This window comes from Podarcis liolepis (genome assembly GCF_965112155.1).
Source record: "Podarcis liolepis genome assembly, chromosome: 15".
Classification (NCBI taxonomy): domain Eukaryota; kingdom Metazoa; phylum Chordata; class Lepidosauria; order Squamata; family Lacertidae; genus Podarcis; species Podarcis liolepis.
The window spans coordinates 11963761-11983044 of NC_139566.1; the positions used below are offsets into that span (position 1 = coordinate 11963761).

At 48.1% G+C, this 19284-nt stretch overlaps 1 protein-coding gene across 3 annotated transcripts; it reads left to right on the forward strand.

The window, feature by feature from the left end:
• The first annotated feature begins 831 nt into the window (after positions 1–831).
• On the forward strand, positions 832–18070 carry ADAMTS4 (ADAM metallopeptidase with thrombospondin type 1 motif 4). 3 transcript variants are annotated; one of them, XM_083477527.1, is made up of 11 exons: positions 833–1390; positions 1770–2428; positions 2897–3622; positions 9199–9522; positions 10789–10921; positions 11407–11574; positions 11996–12282; positions 12834–13020; positions 13427–13602; positions 13844–14019; positions 15373–18070. In XM_083477527.1, the coding sequence occupies exons 3-11, from the start codon at positions 3002–3004 to the stop codon at positions 15785–15787; spliced, it is 2487 nt and encodes an 828-aa protein (XP_083333653.1). In that variant the 5' UTR covers positions 833–1390; positions 1770–2428; positions 2897–3001; the 3' UTR covers positions 15788–18070. The 3 variants fall into 3 exon arrangements, with proteins under 3 accessions (XP_083333652.1, XP_083333653.1, XP_083333654.1); XM_083477528.1 differs by having other exon boundaries at positions 2968–3622; XM_083477526.1 differs by lacking the exon at positions 1770–2428 and having other exon boundaries at positions 832–1390; positions 2968–3622.
• Positions 18071–19284: the final 1214 nt, after the last annotated feature.

Consider the following 19284-nt stretch of genomic DNA (forward strand, 5'->3'; position numbering starts at 1 on the left):
ATGAGACTCTTAATCTCAGGGTTATGGGTTCAAGCCCCATGTTGGGCAAAAGATGCCAGCATTGCAGGGGGTTGGACCAGCTCTACAATTTTATGATTATTGCTGATGTATGGTGGCTTGTGGCCATTGGGACTAGTAGGGCAGCAATCAACAATAGGTGGAGCCAGAACCAGGGAATCACAGGCTCAGCTAGAGAGCCAATCACAAGCAAACCCACCCCTTGATTGGTGGTGATGATGATGGTAATAATAATAATAATAATAATAATAATAATAATAATAATAATACTCCGCCAGCCACCCTGGGCATCTTCCAACAAATATGAAAGCACAATAAAACATCAAACTAAATGGAGATGGCTGTCTGAGGGCAGACTGAGGTTGGTAGGGCAGGGCCCTATTTGCCCCAATGGACCAGCTGCCCCTGTTTTTACTCCCAGTGGAATAAAATTTGTGGAATGGAAACTGATTTCCTATCAAAGGGCAAGGAGCAACTTCTCAAGTCTTGATGTGAAGTACACTTCCTATAATGATTTGTGGAAGGCTGCGGTAAGAGTTAATCCAGATTAATGGCTGTTTACATTGATCTTGTTGATGCGCTACTACCAATGTATTGGTAAAATACATTGCCTGCCAATGTATTGGTAAAATATTCCCCCCTCTTTTTGATTTTTATTCATCAGTATTCCCCAATGTAGAACAGATAGACAGGAAGAAGGGAGAAAACTTACTGCACAAACAAATTTGGATGCAAACCTAATTGCTTTCTACTTCACCAAGATCACAAACAGCAATGTTTATTTCCTGTTTTGGTTCTTTCTAATGCCTAGAAAATAACTGTGTTTATAATTTTATATACATTGCTTTTTATATAATTATTATATATACATTATACTTTGCTGCTATGAGTGTGTATGCACATATTTAAATAGACACACATGTAATATATATTGTCTATTTTATATGTACACATAAGTATATAGAAATATACACGTAATGCATCTCTGTCTTCCATTGTCCTAAACTTGGCCTCTTTCATGTGCATGTATGTAGCTGATACTTAGTAGATTATTATTGTTATAGACATCCAATGTTATTCAATATAATATAAAAACAGCTTTTGATTGGGAATGTTAAACTATTACTTTACTCAATGGATGGACCAGTTTTTCCTCAAGATATTTGGCTGTTGCTGTTGTCCTTCTAAAATACACCAGTTTTGACATCAAAGCTCTTCCCAGATTTTATCTATCCATTTCTTAACTTTTGGTATGTGCTGTAACCTCCTCCTGCTTCCTTGTAAATTTATTTTGCCAGCCAGAGATTGCGCCATTTGCTTGAGAACTGACTTGGAAATGAGTCCCATACAGCTCAATGGAACTTACTTCCAGGTAAGTGTTTCTAGGATTAGGACAGGTGTTGAGGAATGTGTGGCCCTCCAGATGTTGTTGAACTCCAGCTCCCATCAGCCCCAGCCAGTCATATCCAATAGTTGGGGATGGGGGCCCTGAAGAAAGTACCTTAAAAGGGATCTGAAGTTTCTATGATACCATTTCCCACAATTTAAAAAGTGTTCAAGGTTCAAACCATGTGGACTAGTAGCAATTGGAACAGGGAAGTCTCCCACCCTCCACTTAAAAGTAGGTGTGGGTTTTGGGTGATGTCAACTCTGAAACAGCCAGCATGCTTTCACTCACTGTAGCAACATCTGTAGTAATAATAATAATAATAATAATAATAATAATAATAATAATAATATCCTGCACACAGCCAGAGATAGCAAAAGGGAATCTACAAAAGAGAAGGTCCGGACACTGTGTTTAAAGATGAAGAAAAAAGCTGTGTCAGAAATTGGCAATCTGTTGAGTCACAACTGCAATTCCCACCCTTAAATTGGCTTCTAGCCAATGGATGAACCATCATTTCCCTCTGCAACCCACTCCCCCCCCCTTTACTTTGGACGGAAGAGAAAAAAGAAAAAAGAACCCACATACAAACTGCTGTAATTTATGATCTCATCAAACAACTGCCTGCTTGCGTCTTTTGTACTTCAGCAAAATTGGAGGGGGGGCCAAGGAAGGCTATAAAAAAAATTACCTTGCTTCAGCCAATCAGCAGAAGCCAAAAACAGCTGTTAAAAGGAGCTGGATGCTTGAACGAGCAACTATAGCGCAATTTAATAAAGGAGGAGAGATTAATACACACATATAAATATATACATCACATACACACATTTTCTCTCTCTTGCGCTCTTTCAAACTCAAAAAGTTCCCAAGGATTCTTAGACAGACGCGAAGAAAAGAGAAAACGCCAACTGGAATTGACATCGATTTCTTGTGGTTTCTTTTTCTTTCCCCCCCCTCTTCCACCGGCTTTTCATTCAAGCTCCTTTATTCAGAAGGAAGGAAGCCCCCTTTTTGAAGAGAGAGGTATATTTATATATTTGTATTTCTTTAAAAATTTGGAACAAAAGGAAAGGAAAACCTCAGCTCCATCCTGTTGCACAGGCTTCCAGATCGCTGCCGGGTTTTTTTGTTTTAAAGAAGAGTGTGTGTGCTGAAAAGAAGACAGCTCAAAAAGACTTGGCATTGAGGTGGGGAAAAAGAGAGAGAGAGAGAAAGAGAAACCCCACAATTCTGGAAAAGGGACTTCTTGATGGTCCATTTTTAAGAAATTTAAATAGGCAGTGAGAGACTTCATGCTGGGGTGAGTGAGTTGGTGTCTGGAGGTGGATTTCAAAACCCAAAGGAGAGTGGATGATGCTCCTTGCTTAGGTGCTGTGAGCCACAGATAGGACAGAAGGAGCGACCTCAATTGCCTCCATTGACTGCTCACATCCTTTGTGTGCATCAGCCGAGTTGTTGATTTGTGTTTGTTTTTATTTTTGCTAATCTTAGGGGCTCCTCTTTTTCCTTAAAAGAATCTTCTCCCTCAAAGATCACCAAGCTCTGCCCTTTCTCCCCGCAAGGTTGCTTTTAGCAAAAAAAAAAAAAAAGTTCCAAATGTTTCTTCTTTGGCTTATCACCTGCTGCCACCTGGTCCTCGCTGTGGACGAACGGGCCCGTTTCGGCCAGTATCAAGAAGAAATAATTTTCCCCGAGAGACTCAATGGCACATTCCATCCTGCGGGTTGGGATGAGGGTGACATGCTAGACAACGGCCTGGGTAGCAGCGGCAGCTCGGATGAGCGGCTCTCCTACCGCTTTCGCGTGTTCGGTGAAGAACTGGTCCTAAATTTAGAGAAAGACCCCAGCTTCGTCGCAGAGGGCTTGACGGTCCAGTATTTGGGCAGGTCGGGACAAGCAGTGGATACCTTGGCCGAGCAAGGGACCTACTTCACTGGCACGGTGAACTCTGACCCGGAATCGATTGCGGCAGTCAACTACGACGGGGCATCGCTGCTGGGGGTGCTTCAGTACCGTGGCACCGAGTACCACGTGCAGCCCCTGGAAGGGGGAGCCCCGAACACGGCAGGAGGAGCCGGAGCCCACGTGGTGAGGAAGAAGATGCCAGAGAAAGCGGATGGGCCAATGTGCGGTGTCGGGTCCCAGGCGCCAGAGAGCATGACAGCCCCAGCAGGCAAACCATTGCCCAAGGACGAAGCATCTCCCAGGAGAGCAAAGGTAAGAGCATGAGCACGCTGGGATGGAGGGATGCGGCTGCCAAAAACACTTACCGGGAATACTTTGCACATGCCATTTCGTTCCACATTGCGCTCGGGGCCGGCTTTTGAATCCTTGTTTTTGCATTTCTGTCTTGCTCTTAAAGGAAACTGCATGATACAGGCTCAGACCACTTGTCCATCTAGTTCAGCGTTGTCCACAAAGGCTGGTGGTAGCTCTCCGGGGTTTCAGGCATGGGATATGAACAGCCTGACCTGAAGGACATCACGATTGAACCTGGGTCCCTCTACATCCATTTTGGTACAGCCCTTCTCCCCACCCAAAAGGTTCTTTGGAGGTTCCCGGTGGGAATGTTCTCAACTACCCACTATGTCCCCATTTTCCTGGGAGCCTGTAGCAGTATCAGGTATCTAACAGAGGTTTGATGCTCACTTCCGTGTCAATTGCAACCCAGTTAACCCAGGAAATTGTGGGGCTTTTGCACTTTCCGCAGTTTTTGTACTTTCATGCCACCGCCACTCACGTGAATTTGGGGCGGTATTCTGGCATACAGTTTGTTTCTGTCATTTCCATTGGCGAATCATGGGGGAACAGAGGCACGCATGCGCCTAAAGGCTGGCGACATGTCCAATGATAGGTCAGGTCACACCACGCCCACTGGTGTGAATGAAATTTAGTATGGCATGATGAGATGTCAATATGAAAGCCACTGTTCCATAAGGCAACAGGCACTGCGGTGGAAAAGGAACTTTGGGAACCAGAACAGAAGCGCCTGCATTGTAGCCAGGCAAACTACCGCAATAAACTCCATGTCTGAATGCCCCCTTAGTTGGACCCAAGAGAGGTGGTTACTGCTGTTGCTGCTTCTCCTGACAAGCTTGGAGAAAGCAAGTGAACAGATGGCAATGGCGAGGAGGAGGAGCAGAGCCAGGAGGCTCTGGGGTATCAAACGTAGGGCCCCTTTTGGGATGTGGGGCCACAGTAAATGCCCAATGGGGTTGATCCCTGGCACTGGTTGTGTACAGGGACTCTTGAGCCAATGGCACTTGGTCTTGCCAGACAAGTTATGAATTGTTCCTGTTTCCTTAACCTTCCTCGACCTCATGCCTTTCAAATGTCACTGGACACCAACTCCCATCAGCCCCAGCCAACATGGCCATTGCTCAGGCATGATGGGAGCTGTAGTCCAAAAGCATCTACAGGGTGTTAGGGAAGGCTGTCATTGTCAACAGCACTGGCTTGGTGAATCCATCAAAGATATTGATTCCTGGCAGGTTCACAGGCATAGCAAAGTGTCATTAGTAAGAACCATAGATACTAGGCAAAACTGCATACAGAGATATGAACATTAGGGGAGATTTGCACTAAAGTGTTGATGAATTTTCGTGAGGACTTCCCTCCCCAGTCACCACCAAAAGAAATATGCAAACTGATGTGAAAATGCAGAAAGCCAAATGTATGTAAAGTTGGAAAAACGAGACACTGAGAGACGTTGAAATTGACAGATTGGCCCATCCCTACCCATACTGCACCTAGCACGCTGTTTCTGCCCAAGCCCATTGTTAAGAAATAAGTCTTCTTTTTCATGTTTTCATTTTGTTTGGGTCACATTTTCTAAAGGCATGTTAATTATGATATCTCTGTCACTCCCACTCAGTGGCAGGCAGGCGGTGGGGGGTCTGGATGCAGTGTCTGCATCCTTCAGATTCTTCCTTGGGGCCAAGTCTGAGAGATAATAATGGAACAGAGTGAAGCAGGGAACGCCCAGCCCCCAGGCAGCGATTCCACACTTGCACCCATCACCCACCACAACCCTCCCCTCCTCTGACTGCTCTTTGCCCTGGCTGTGAGGTGTCATCGGTTGGGGTTGGGAAAGAGACAAGAAAAGTCTTGGCAAAGCTGTAGAAAGCCATCGGGGAGGCTGGGGAGAGAAAGCAGCTCCATGCAGATGCAAGCCATGGCCTCCCTGGTCTGGGTGCCATCTTGGAACAGCTGCCAAGATGTCTTGGGAAAGCAGGCCAGTGGTTAGAGGAAGGGAGGCTGAATGCAAAGGAGGACAGTGAAGGCTCCTGTCATAAGAACGCAGGAAGTTGCCTCATGCCAAGTCAGTGGACGGGTCCATTTAGCTTAGCAGCTACCAGTGGCTCTCCAAGGTTTCTCCCAGCCCTAGCTGGACATAGTGGCTCTCCCTGGGATTGGCTATGGCGCCACCTACTGTTGGCCTCCTTGCCTTCTGCCCTGCTATTCCCAATGGTCACCAAGAACCCATGCTGGCAGCTATGCGCATAATTTATCGTGTGCATTTTTTTGTGCAAATCTACATCATCTTCTTTTTGGGGGGTGGGGTGGGGGTGGTTTTCCTCTTGAGATGCACAGTTGGCCCCTTAAGTCTGATTGAGGCTCTACCTTTGCACACCACCTTAAGCTCATTCAATGCCAGCAACCAACCTGAACACATCTCTACTGTCAGAATGGAAATCTGCCTAGCAACTGTTGGGTGTTCAGGATGCTTGTAAGAAAGTTTGCTTTCAAACAGAAAGGGAGAGGCTCCTGGCAGTGGCTGGTGCCCATTGGGACCAGCAGGGCAGAAGAGAAGGAGGCTAACAGCAGGTGGCGCCACAGCCAGCGGCAGGCAGAGCCAAGTGACTCTAGTTTTGAACCCATCCTCTTCCCTGTTGAGTTCTGCAAAGCCAACAATGAGACTAAAAAGGAGGAAGCCGACCCCACTGGCCCTCTCCTGCTTTGGTCCCGCCTCTAGTCCTGGGGGTAATATATAGCGATGGCTGGTGACCCATTGGGATTGTCAGGGTGGAAGGTTGTGGATTTCAGTGAGAGCCACCCCACCTCCCATCACCCCATGATTTGAACAGTGGATGATACACACCAGCCCTTGAAGCAAGAGGAGAGCTCCTCTAGGCATGTGCAGAATTGCTCTTCCTCTGTACCGCTGAGTAAGCAAGCATAAGTTTAAAGTTTAGGAGCGAGAGAGAGAGAGAGAGCTTTCAGATCTCAAAAAGATTGTGGCAGAGAGCATAAGAAAAGCTCTGCTGGATCAGGCCAGAGGCCCATCTATTTGCCATCCTGTTCTCAAAGTGGCCAACCAGATGCCACTCTGGGAAGCCCACAAGCAAGTCCTGAGTTTTCAACAACCCCCTCCATGAAGCAGAGGTGGTGTTTTATTATTTATTTCAATCATTTACAGACCACTTAACTACAATAGTCTCTAAGCATTTGTTCCAGAACCGTGACACAATAAAAACGAGTAAAAGCTATAAAATCAGAATTCCTTTGAAATTGCCTGCTAGAATAAAAGCCTGGCCTCAGCTGTAAGGGGGTTCCATAAAACTGGGTCCTCAATATTGAACACACAGCTCCTAATGGATACGAGCCATTTATATTATAAGTAATATATTTCTTAAAAGCACTCGCCTCCACTGTGCCTCAATCTTCCCAGAGGAAGCAATAACCCTGGGTAAGCGCCTGGAACCCCTGGAATCTCACACCACTCTTGGAAATTGGGGTGGTGTGTAACACTGTGCCTCTGAGAGAAGGGGGGGGCTCTGAAAGTGACTACCCCAAAGACCTCTATGACTGGGCAGGGATATAAGAGATCAGGTATTCTTGGCTCAAGTTGTCGCCAATTAAGCCTTGGCCATGAATACCAGAACCTTGAACCTGGCCCTGACAGAGTAAGAGCAACCAGTGCAAGCTTTTGAGCACCAGTGAAAGTCTGTCCCCATCAAATCTGACATCAACCCGGTTCGTATTTTGTCACCCTAACCCTTCACCTCTGTGTCTTCGTGACGCATGTAATGCAGCGAAGCCGTGGCAAGCTCTGACCTCACACGGTGGCGGGGATGTCTCAGCACCGCACAGGCCCCAAGAGACCTCGCCTCCTACTTAGCGGAAGGCAGGCACTGGTGCCTGGTCTCCTGCTGCACCGAAGGAGTCGAGGCTTGAGGCTCTGAGCCAACAGCAGAGACGGCCCTCAAAGTCTCCCTCCTTCCCTCCCTCAGGAATTTTGTCCAGCAGCCAGTCAAGAAAGCTACCCCACAAGCTCTCCGCTACTCATCTTCTTCCACACTGCCTGGCTGCAGACACCAAGGCATTCAGGCACATATGTTGTTTATTTGCTCAAATGGGGCCTGACAGATTAATCAACAGAAGCCCGGGGTTGATTAATCCATCTGTCAAAACTGTTGGGCCTTGTCATCTAAGCTCCCTGACCATCTCCAGCTAAAGAACTGTTTCCCCACCAAAACTGCTTAGTTTCAAATTCCCCAAGCCCTAAATCCTTTTTGGTGTCAGATATTTTACTTGCCACACATCCTTTGCATGCAATCGTTTCAATAAAATCTATTTGATTTTAAAAGGTTGTTTTTTTAAAGTGTTCCCTGCCTTGGCTATTATTAACAGGAATCTAGGAAGCAGCCTAGTATAGCTCAGTATTTTCCACTCTGACTGGCAGCAGCTCTCAAGAATCTCAGGCAGAGAAGAGTCTTTCCCATCACTTTCTGTGGCAGGGTTGGGGAATCTAATACCAGGGGGCAAATGTGGCCCTTGCGTCTCTCCACAGGCCACAGCCCATCTCACAAACCATATCCTCTGGTGCTTTTGCCTGGCTGAATGTGTCCTTGAACTGTGATAATACTTCTTGCTTGGCTGGAAGGAAGATGGAGAAATCTCTCTCTGTGTGTAGAAGCCCTTGGGGAAGTGAAATAGCTTAGTGGTAGAACGACTGCTTTGCTTGCAGAAGGTCACTGGTTCAATCCCCAGCATCTCCAGGTACAGGACCCTGGAGAGCAACTGCCAATCAGTGTAGACAATACCGAGATAGATGGACAAATGGTCTGGCTCAGTATAAGACAGCTTCCTATGTTCCTGCATTTTGCATGGCTGGAATGGAACCTACCATACAAAGATAACAGTCAGATCCATTGCTTCACACCTCTGCATCTGCCTGCACCCAGCCCTGGTATGTGGCCCCTGGATGATTACTCTGGAGGAAATGCAGCCACTCTGGAGGAAAGGCAGAAAATTAGGTTTTCTGTAGTGTACTTCTAACATGAAACAGCGGGGAAGTTCCCGCATTCAAAGCAGGTGCTCTGCCATTGAACTACAATCCTTCTTCAAATATAACTGGCTAGCAGACTTGTACCTGACGCTGCTCAGGAATTCTAAGAAACAGAAAAACCAGCGCAGTCTTGAAATCAGTGCTTAAAATCAGTGCAGTTTTGAACGGAACGGTCTGCCATCTTGATTCAAAATGGCATCCAAATGTCTCCAAAGGTAAGACAAATACCTGCTCTTCAATTTCAGGAACTGCCACGCAAAAACTTTTTGTGGTATCATAAGAGGTGTCCAAATGGATAGACAACAAACAGCTTCTCAAAATATATAGCAGATAACATTAATTAAATTGATGGATCTGTCATTTCATGTATCCCCACCCAGTGTTCTGTCCCTGCCTAGGCACTTAGGGCAAAGCTTGCTCCCCCATGGTGTATGTGGGGCAGAATGAGGTTCACTCGCCCTCTTTCCAACTCACCTCTCTTCATCCCTTCTGTTCCCTGCAGCGGTTTGCTTCCATCCCACGCTATGTGGAGACTCTGGTGGTGGCTGATGAAGAGATGGCGCATTTCCACGGTGCAGGCCTCAAGCGCTACCTCCTCACCATCATGGCAGCGGCTGCCAAGTTCTTCCGACACCCCAGCCTGAAGAATCCAGTCAACTTGGTCGTGACCAGGCTGGTTGTGATTGGACAATCCGAGGACGGGTTGCGGGTGTCGTCCAACGCTGCCGAGACACTGCGGAATTTCTGCACATGGCAGAAAGGCCTCAATAAGGAGAGTGACGAGGATCCTGAGCATTTCGATACAGCCATTCTCTTCACTAGGGAGGTAAGTGAACTGCTGCCAGGTATCCCCCTATATGCTGCGCAGAGAACTCGCACAACTAAAATTCTGCACCAAGGAAAGTGGCCAAATTCTGCATAAATTCTGCAAATTGGTCACACTGGCATTTAGCGATAGGCTCCTTACTTTCCTAACCTGTGAAAAGTTCCAGGGATTGCAGCAAAATTCAGGTTTGGTTTCCTTTGGGTGAAAGAGAGCCCCCAGAGGCTTAAGGGGTATTTGCAATAAGTAGCTAGTTGAGAGCTGGAGGGTAGATAAGACTAGGACCAGGAGGTTCTGGGTTCAAATTCCCTATTCAGCCATGAAGCTCACAAAAGGATAGATGATGATAGATGATATATAGATAGATAGATGATAGATAGATAGATAGATGATAGATAGATAGATGATAGATAGATAGATAGATAGATAGATAGATAGATAGATAGATAGATAGATAGATAGATGATAGATGATAGATGCCAACAAAAAGAAAATTAGAAGAAGGGGGTGGGGAGAAACATTTTAAAAAGCTACTACCTCCAGGTGGCGCTGTGGTCTAAACCACAGAGCCTAGGGCTTGCTGATCAGAAGGTCGGCGGTTCGAATCCCTGCGACGGGGTGAGCTCCCGTTGCTCAGTCCCAGCTCCTGCCAACCTAGCAGTTCGAAAGCACATCAAAGTGCAAGTAGATAAAAAGGTACCACTCCGGCGGGAAGGTAAACAGCGTTTCTGTGCGCTGCTCTGGTTCGCCAGAAGCGGCTTAGTCATGCTGGCCACATGACCCGGCAGCTGTATGCTGGCTCCCTCGGCCAATAAAGCGAGATGAGCGCTGCAACCCCAGAGTCGTCCGCAACTGGACCTAACGGTCAGGGGTCCCTTTACTTTACCTACGAACTCTTGTTCACTGGAGGTTTTGAAAGAGATGCTGGATGGCCTTCCATCAGGAATTTTTTAGCTATGATTCCTGTGTTGCAGGGAATCATAGCTAACTAGAACCTTCCAGCCCTACAGCTCTATGATTCTATCAGTTCTAGCTTGGTCTAAACACAAGTGTCTGACCATCTCTCCCCCTACTGACTTGCAAGAAGAGCTGATTTGGCAGCCAGTGGGTGCCTTCTCCTCCAGAAAGATACTGTAGACTTTGCCTACTGAGTCCTGCAGAGGGTGCCATCCCACATGGCAGTGCCACCTTGGAGGCTCCTTCAATGGCTGTTTCTACCACACTGTGCATTGGTGGCCTTGACAACATGCATTTGTCTTTCCCTGGCAGGATCTCTGCGGGCGCTCTAGCTGTGGCACTCTGGGCATGGCGGACGTGGGCACTGTGTGTGACCCAGAACGCAGCTGCTCCATCGTGGAGGATGACGGGCTCCAGTCTGCTTTCACTGCAGCGCATGAGCTTGGTAAGTGGGGACTGGCACCTTGCACTCAACCAGCCACTCCTGGGGGGCATTCCCATGGATCCACCCCTGCTGAAAAGCCAGGTGGTCTATTCCCAAAAAAGACAGAGGTGTGGAGTGCAAGCCTAGGCTTGTCTAGTCAGCAATATGAGTTTCATGAAGGATAATGTATCAATGACTATTAACCATCAGGGCTATGCTCTGCCTCGACTCTCGGATGCAGTATGCCTCTGAATCGTTATTTATCGTTATTTATCGTTCGGTGTGTTTGGTTCCCTGGGCTTGTTTGGGAGGAAGGGCAAACAATAAATAATAACTAATCTTGGGAGCCTACGCTTCTCATTAGATAGCAGATTCTGTTCTTGAATGGCCGAGTAATTAACGCAAAATATTCTGCAGCTTCAGAAGTATATGGGGAGCTGGAGCTGAATTCTCTCTCTCTCTCTCTCTCTCTCTCTCTCTCCCACTTTCCTTTCCCCCTTGTATAGGCCATGTCTTCAACATGCTCCATGATGATGACAAGCACTGCAGAGAGCTGAACCGCCACTCAAACTCACGGCACATGATGGCCTCCATCATGTCCCCCGTGGACCCTGAAGAGATGTGGTCCCCATGCAGTGCCCGCTTCATCACTGACTTCCTAGACAATGACCACGGTAGGACTTTGACTTCCGATCTGCGCATTCCTTGACTGTTCAGTTGGATCTTTTCAGCCCCGGTGATCGAGCTTCCTTCCTCACCATCCTGGCCTCATGTGACAACTTAAGCACCTAGGGAGAAGGGGGAGCAATTCAATTCAGTTTGCATTGAAAGGAGAACCAAAACAATGCAAAGACGGAAAGCAGCCATTTTTTGAAATTCACACATCTCTAAACGTAATGCTGTTGTCCGGCCAAGTGATGTGCAAAGGAATGTAAAATGCATAAGCAGTAATGGTGAATAAGCCATACCAAAATGCATTTTTAATAGGGAACATGCTTTACAGAACTGTACACTCAAAACTGACAGATCTGCCCATTCCTAGGCCTTGAATTAACCAATCTTCTGGTTCCCCCTTCCTCATCCCTTTCCTTGCAGGTCGCTGCCTCTTAGACAAACCACGTGAACCCCTGCACCTCCCAGCTGCCTTCCCCGGCAGTGATTACGACGTGGACCAGCAGTGCCAGCTGAGCTTTGGGCCTGACTCACGCCACTGCCCCAGCATGCGTCCCCCTTGTTCCTCACTGTGGTGCACGGGGCAGATCAACGGGCAATACATGTGCCAGACGAAATACTTCCCCTGGGCCGATGGGACACCTTGCGGTGAAGGCAAGAGTTGCATGAGCGGCCAGTGCATAAGCAAAGTCGACTTGAAGGCGTACAATGTGAGTAGGCCCGCCAGTGGTGTCTCTGCATTCCCAGGGTAGACATAAAGGACATAGCGCTCACTTTTTGAGCTGGGAAGGACGCATTTGTACGGTATTGAATGCACTTGTTCTGTTAGCACAGGGAATTGTGCTTGCCTAATGGTGCTTTCCCTCTTCTCCTCCCCTGAATGGACACCATGCCCTCCCAAATCTGCTCCTGAGGGGAGCATCAGGACAGATTTAAGGGGTGCACAGGGGAAGGAGGGGAGAAGATCTGCTGCACAAGCACCAATTCTTACGCTAGTGGATCAAATTGCTTGGCACTACACTAGATACAAGCCTTGGAAACCCAAGAACACAAGAGGCGCACACAAAGCACGTAAACTGATGTGGAAATGTAGGAACTGAACTTAAGTTTAGAAAAAGGAGAAACAGATACTGACAGATTCACCTGTCCCCACCATAAAGATTGTGAAGTGCTTTGTACATTTGAAAACACTGTATGACGTATCAATTGTCTCACACAAAGCACTTTTTCACTCTCTCTTCCCTTTTCTCCTTTTTTGCAGATTCCCACCCACGGCGGCTGGGGACGTTGGGGCCCGTGGGGGGATTGCTCCCGCAGCTGCGGAGGGGGAGTGCAGTACTCCACCCGCGAGTGCAACAAGCCTGTCCCACGCAATGGTGGCAAGTACTGCGAAGGGAAACGCACCCAGTACCGCTCCTGCAACGTCCAGAATTGCCCTGATGGGAACGGTAAGATCGTTTCTGCCACTTTCAAACGGCGTTTCTTAGGTGGACCTGATTGCCACGGCCTGCCCTGGTGCTTCCTCACTTGTGTTTCTTACTGGCTGAAACCATAGCTAGCCAACTGCCAGCAAGTGCAGGCAATAGTGAGCAAGAGGAACCAATTCTCTGACTCCACATAAGGCCGCTTCCTATGTTCCTGTATGCTAACTGGGTTCATTATTCCAAGTGGCGCACAGGGCTCTTGCTTAATTGTTTAATATGGAAGAGAAAACGTGAGACGGAAGCAATCGTCAACAGGCTTAACATGAATGTTGATGCCGATTTCACACCCAAAATGCACCTGGGGCCGTTTTATTCTTGTCACCCAGCCCTAGTTGCAGGTCTTAATCCCTGTGTGTTAATCCCCCTCCAGCTCTGACCTACCGGGAACAGCAGTGTGCTGTCTACAATCACCGCACGGACATGTTTAAGGACTACCCTGCCCCCATGGACTGGGTGCCCCGCTACAGCGGTGTGGCTGAGCGTGACCAGTGCAAGTTGACCTGCCAATCCCATGCCTTGGGCTACTACTATGTCCTGGAACCGAAGGTAAGTGTTACCATGGCAACGTGAGCCTCCCATCCTTCAGGAGACCCTGAGGTTATTTTACACTTTACACAGAACAAGCTTTCAGAAACAAAATGCAAAGCAATGGACAGCTATCTGAGAGTGTGTAGGCGAGAGATGGGGAATCTGGAAGGTGTTGTGGGGAAGGAAGTAGAGGACCGAAGAGGAAAGTGATTTTCCCATAAGCCCTTGGGGCAGCAAACTGACTCTTGCTTGGTTCTAGGTGGCTGATGGAACACCCTGCTCCCCTGACTCCACCTCAGTCTGCGTCCAGGGGCGCTGCGTCCACGCTGGCTGCGATCGTGTCATCGGCTCGAAGAAGAAGTTTGACAAATGCATGGCGTGCGGAGGGGACAACTCTGGATGCACCAAGATCTATGGTTCTTTCACCAACCCTCAGTGAGTCACATTTTTTTTGCAGGTGCTGCTTTGTGTGGCACTAAGACATTGGGAATGCACAATGTGTTTCCCTCCTTCCCAACCCCAAGCATTTTTTTACAGATAGTTGAGACCTTGCTGGTGTCATTACTTCAACAGTTAAACATAGGCCTATGCCAAAAGTATCCATAGAAACCCTAATTCAAGAGCCCAGATATAAATGATGAATAGTTCTTGCATTTATGAATTTCAGGTTGTATCCAAGAGTAATCCTACTTAGTTGGATACAAAGTGCTTTTTTCTGGGGGGATGCAGGGGTATGCAAAGCCCTAAACATTTTGTGAATCTTTGTACTATTGTCCATTTACTGTATTGATTTTTCCTGATTTGAACTATAAAATGGTTATTTCCTTGAGTCAAAATGAGAGTACCCATAAACATTTTTAAAAGAAAAAAAGCACTGGATACAAATACATATATATTCATACTTACATGATTTGTTCCAATTATAAAACCATCCTGTTCCCATTCCTAAGAAAAAGGTGTAAGAACTTTCATGCATTTTGAAGGGAAAGCTATAAAGTGGCTTCCCCTGCATGCAATTGAGTACAGAATTACAAATGCACATAAATTAATTCCAACAGAACAACTGGCCGATTTTTAACAGCCCCTGATTCCTAGAAGACCGTGGACTGCTGTTTGCAAGGAAACATGTGGATGGGTACACTGCTTCTGTATGACTGGGATTAAGCAGTATACAAAGTGTTGAAACAAATAAATAATGTGGAAAGGGCGGGACCTCTCACTCCAATCCCATCCAGCCCTAAATCCCATCGAGCCCTAAGACCTGGCCTTTCTCGGACCAAGAGATTGGATCCTATTCCCGCTTCCTAGGGCCACATTCACACAATTCATTTAAAGCACAGCACCTTAAACAGTCATGGCATCCCCCATAGAACCCTGGGAGATGTAGTCTGTCAAGTATGCTGAGAGTCATCAGGAGCCCCTTATTCCCTTTGCAGATCAACAATTCCCCAAGTTCCCTGAGAACCACTCAGAAAATTTGGGTGCTCGGCCACACTTGTCCCACGCCAAGAAAGCATGGCTCCAAGCAATTTTCCACCGCTTTCCTCTGGAAAACTTGTTCTTCTGCGCGAAATCAGAACAGCAATCCGCAGAAAAACCGGATTGCCCTTTGTTCTGATTCAGCGCTAAAATGCAAGTTTTCCCAGGGAGGAAAGTGGCAAGGTAAACAGAAGTGTGAATGAGCCCTGGTCTTGTGGAGACCTGGCCACCCTGCCCCTCAGAGGCAGGCCTTTTCCCGCTCTCCATCTCAGCTGATCCCTGATCTTTCTCGTCCTTCCGCCCAACCAGGTACGGTTACAACGACGTGGTCACCATCCCGGCGGGAGCCACCAACATCCTGATCCGCCAGAGCAGCGGCCCATCGTCCTCCAGCGACGGGATCTACCTGGCTCTCCGCCGGCGGGACGGCACTTACGCCCTCAACGGCAACTACATCCTGGCACCTTCTGAGCAGGACGTCTACCTGCCAGGCGGGGTGAACATGCGCTACAGCGGGGCCACCAAGGCCATGGAGACGATCGTGGGGCGCGGGCCCCTGCAAGAACCGCTCACCTTGCAAGCCTTGGTGGTGACCGACCAGAAGACCCCGCGCCTCAAGTACACCTTCTTCGTCCCCAAAGCTCCAAAGAGGTTGTCGAGCCAGTGGCTGAAGCAGAAGGCTCGCATCTTGGAGGTCCTAAGGAACCGGCGAGGCCGCAAATAGACATGCGCACCTCTGGGGAGAGGTGGTTCCTGGCCAGGCCTTCTGACTTGCTCTGGCCCCTGCAACCCACAATGGAGGCAGGCGTCTGCGTGGGGAGGGGGCTCAAAAGGCACGTCTTCTTAATGTCGCTTTCCTGAAGATGACCAGACTGCACCAAACCTTCCCCGCTGACCTCACAAACAAGAGACCCTAAGCAGCAAAAGCTGGTGCTAGGTTTGCTTAATGGCTCAGGGACCTTCCAGGACCTTCTGCCGCATGTTGCGGACTCTCTTTCTTGGCTCTGCCTGGACATTTGAAGACTCAGGACACAAACCAAGTTGTGGGGGGGAAGGGGAAAGCACCCAGAGGCTTAAGGCCTTTGTATGCCTGAAAAGGCTTGACCTCAAGTGTGGGGTTGTCCAGCCAAGCTGTTTCCTCCTCCCTGATAAGTTATAGGGCGATGGTCAGCCGGGCTCCAAAATGGAATCCAGGGTGGGGAGGAGGAGGTGAAAAAAAGCCCCTTGCTGTTTTTTCGTGGTTTATTCGGGGATGGGGTGGAATGAGCGACAGGGAGAAGCAACGGAGCTGACTGAAGAGAACAGGCATCAATTCTGCAAAAACAACATCTGGCTTAGCCGAGGCCGTCAACAGGCCTATTCTCCATTGTGCTTGTTCCCTCAGTTTTTTTATTCCTGTCCGCTCGTGTACTGTATTTATTATCCTTTTTATTTATTCACTACTCTGGATGCATAAAGAGTATTAATTGTGGGGAGGGTTTATATATATATATTTGTTGTTGCTGCTGGGTTTTTTGTGTTTTTTTTAAAGCAGAACAAAGGAGGCAGCAATGTTCCTCAGCCTCACCAAAACTTGGCAAGTTTACACCACACGTTTTTTCTGGGGGAGCCAGAAAATGTGCTCGAATCAGCGGCGTCTACCTCAGCCTCTTAGCGCCTCCTCCTTCCCCCACTCTCTGCTCTCAAATGGGCTTTTTTTTGGCCCACCCTACAGCTGTCTCTGGCTTTGGACAGGCGAGCCTCTCTTATTTTTTTGGCAGCATGTGCCTTTCTCCTTTTTCTTGCGGCAATGACAAGGCACCAGAGAAATTACAGGCCTCAGTTTGGGGGGAAAGCCTTCCCAAAGTGGTCAGGCTCTGGGGCTTTTTCCTCATAGTAGGCGACCTCAGTTGGGCCTCCCTTCTTCTATCATGCCGAGGGAGGGGCGAAGGGACCAGGCCTTTGTGCCTCTCACTGTTGTGGCCTGCAGAAGAGGCCACTCGAAGAATTTCCTCCCCTCAGCCCAGAAAATAATGTTGTGTCTGGGCTGGTTCCCAATTATCACAGGTTGTGAGGGGAGCTGACAGCCCTAACATTATGGGCTAGGAGGCACTACTGAGTGAGTGGCAAGGGAATAAGCAGCAGCTTAGCATGAGGAGGCCGTTAAAAGGGAATTATTTTTCCCAGCCTAAAAAAAAAGTGAGGGAAAGCAGGTGATTTCATTGAGGTGGCAGGGAGAGAGAAGGTCATAGAGCAAACCCAATGGAATCCATGGTTCAGACTAGCTTAGGTCCACAAATTTCAGTGGGGCTACTCTGAGTAAAAGTCAGTTAGCTATCATCCCTAGACGCTGACGTTCAATTCTTCTAAAATGAGAGCAGAGGTTAGTGGTTGCAGCAGTGAAGGAGGGCGAAGGTGGGAAACAATGGGACTCCACCAGCTCTGAGAGAGAGAGTAGAAGCACATGGGCCAAGAGGCAGCAAAAGGGAACAAGAAACTCATTCTGCACATTGCTGTGCCAGAAGCACCAGCCCTTACAACAGGGGTAGGGAACATTGGGCCCTCCAGATGCTGTTGAACTGCAACTCCCATCATCTCTGGCCATTGGCCATGCTTGCTGGTGCTGATGGGAGTTGTAGTTGAGCAACATGAGCTATGCCCATACCGAGGCTGATACACACTAAATTTCCCCCTGGAGGGGGTGAATTATATTTAAAACCTCTGTAGAACCAGAGGGAATCCCCCCCCCCCACAAACAACTCCCCAGTTTTGTCAGTGATAGCCCTTTCCCTCAACCACAGGGACTCTGATAGTTAATAATTTAATTAAATTATAAATCAAGGAGGATAGCAGCAAAAGCCTTAATTGGCCCCGGGGCAAGTCCCCAGGGGTCATGAGGTTGGGTTTTATATTCGTTTTGTATAGAACAGTGTGTTTGATCTTAATAACTATTGTTGGGGATCTGGGGTTATTTTTTTCGTTTTGAAATAATAAAAACTCTGCCAGGTTATTTAATGCTATTTATAAACCCGGTGTCTTGGTGTGACTCTTTTGGTGGGTACCGCTATACTGCCCCCCCTGGTATTTAGCAGTGGCTTGGGAGAAAGTATTAAGAGGAGGGGTGAGCAACCTCAGACCGTGGCCAAATGCAACTTTCCAGATCTTTCTAGCTGGGCCCTGGGACTGAGTTATCTGTCCTAGGCAGCGCTTCAGTTTCACTTGGTGGCACATAGCACAGCGGTAGGGTGTCCACTTCCCGAAGCAGAAGGTCCCAGGCACCCCCAGATAGTGGAGAAAGATTTCTGCCCCATATCCTGGGAGACCTACAGCCTGTCAGCTACACTGAGCTACATGGCGCAATGGCCTGACTCTGTCTAAGGCAGCTTCCTGTTACAAAGCTCAGCTGGCCAAGACGCAGCCAGTTGGCCAGATGCGACCCTGAAGCAATATCATCTGTATCTTTAAGGCGGTTTCATCAAGAAGCAGTGAAAAGCTGGACCCCAGCTTCCCTCGCTAGGGAAAGAAAAGCTTTCAAGCTGTAAATGAGAGCGGGAACATTCTATACTTTTGGGGTGGGGGAACCAGACACCCTTGGCCACTGGCCAAGCTGACTGCGGCCTGCTAGGAGAGGAGAGTGCAACAATATCGCCTTGTTAGATCTTGCTTTGGGCTTGGTATGCAATGCCTCAGGAATTCCGGAGGGGACACACTTCAAAATTATATGAACGTAATACACCCATACTATCTGTAAGGGGATGAGGTCGTGTGGCAGACTGTTGTCTATGGACCACTGTGCGGAGAACAGGCTGTGCCACAACCACCCAAAGTTTGAGAAGGCAACTCTTTTGTCTGTTAATGACTTTGCCGAGCTTACTCGGTTATGGAGGCCACTTTCCAGGCAGATGGGTTGGACCAGCCTTTAAATTTCCCAAAACGAACCAATGGAGAAGTGAAGTCAAACTGCTAGAAGGCTGCAGCACCTGCTGTGACTGCAAAGACCGATATGGGAGAGACATGTTTTGTTGCAGCTGGGGCAGATGAAGGCGTACGGTATCTCTCCCGAGGTTATAACTGCTGCCTCCCACATTGTTTTTGCTGCATTTGTAGCACCGAAGTGACCTCTCTGGGGCGCAAACCTGAGCAGTGTGTTATGGAGGCCCTGAGCTACCCAGATGACAAGCCACACCCCCCCCTCATCCTTGTCAATGTGATTCAAAGGAAAGCAGAGCAATATGCTTGGCA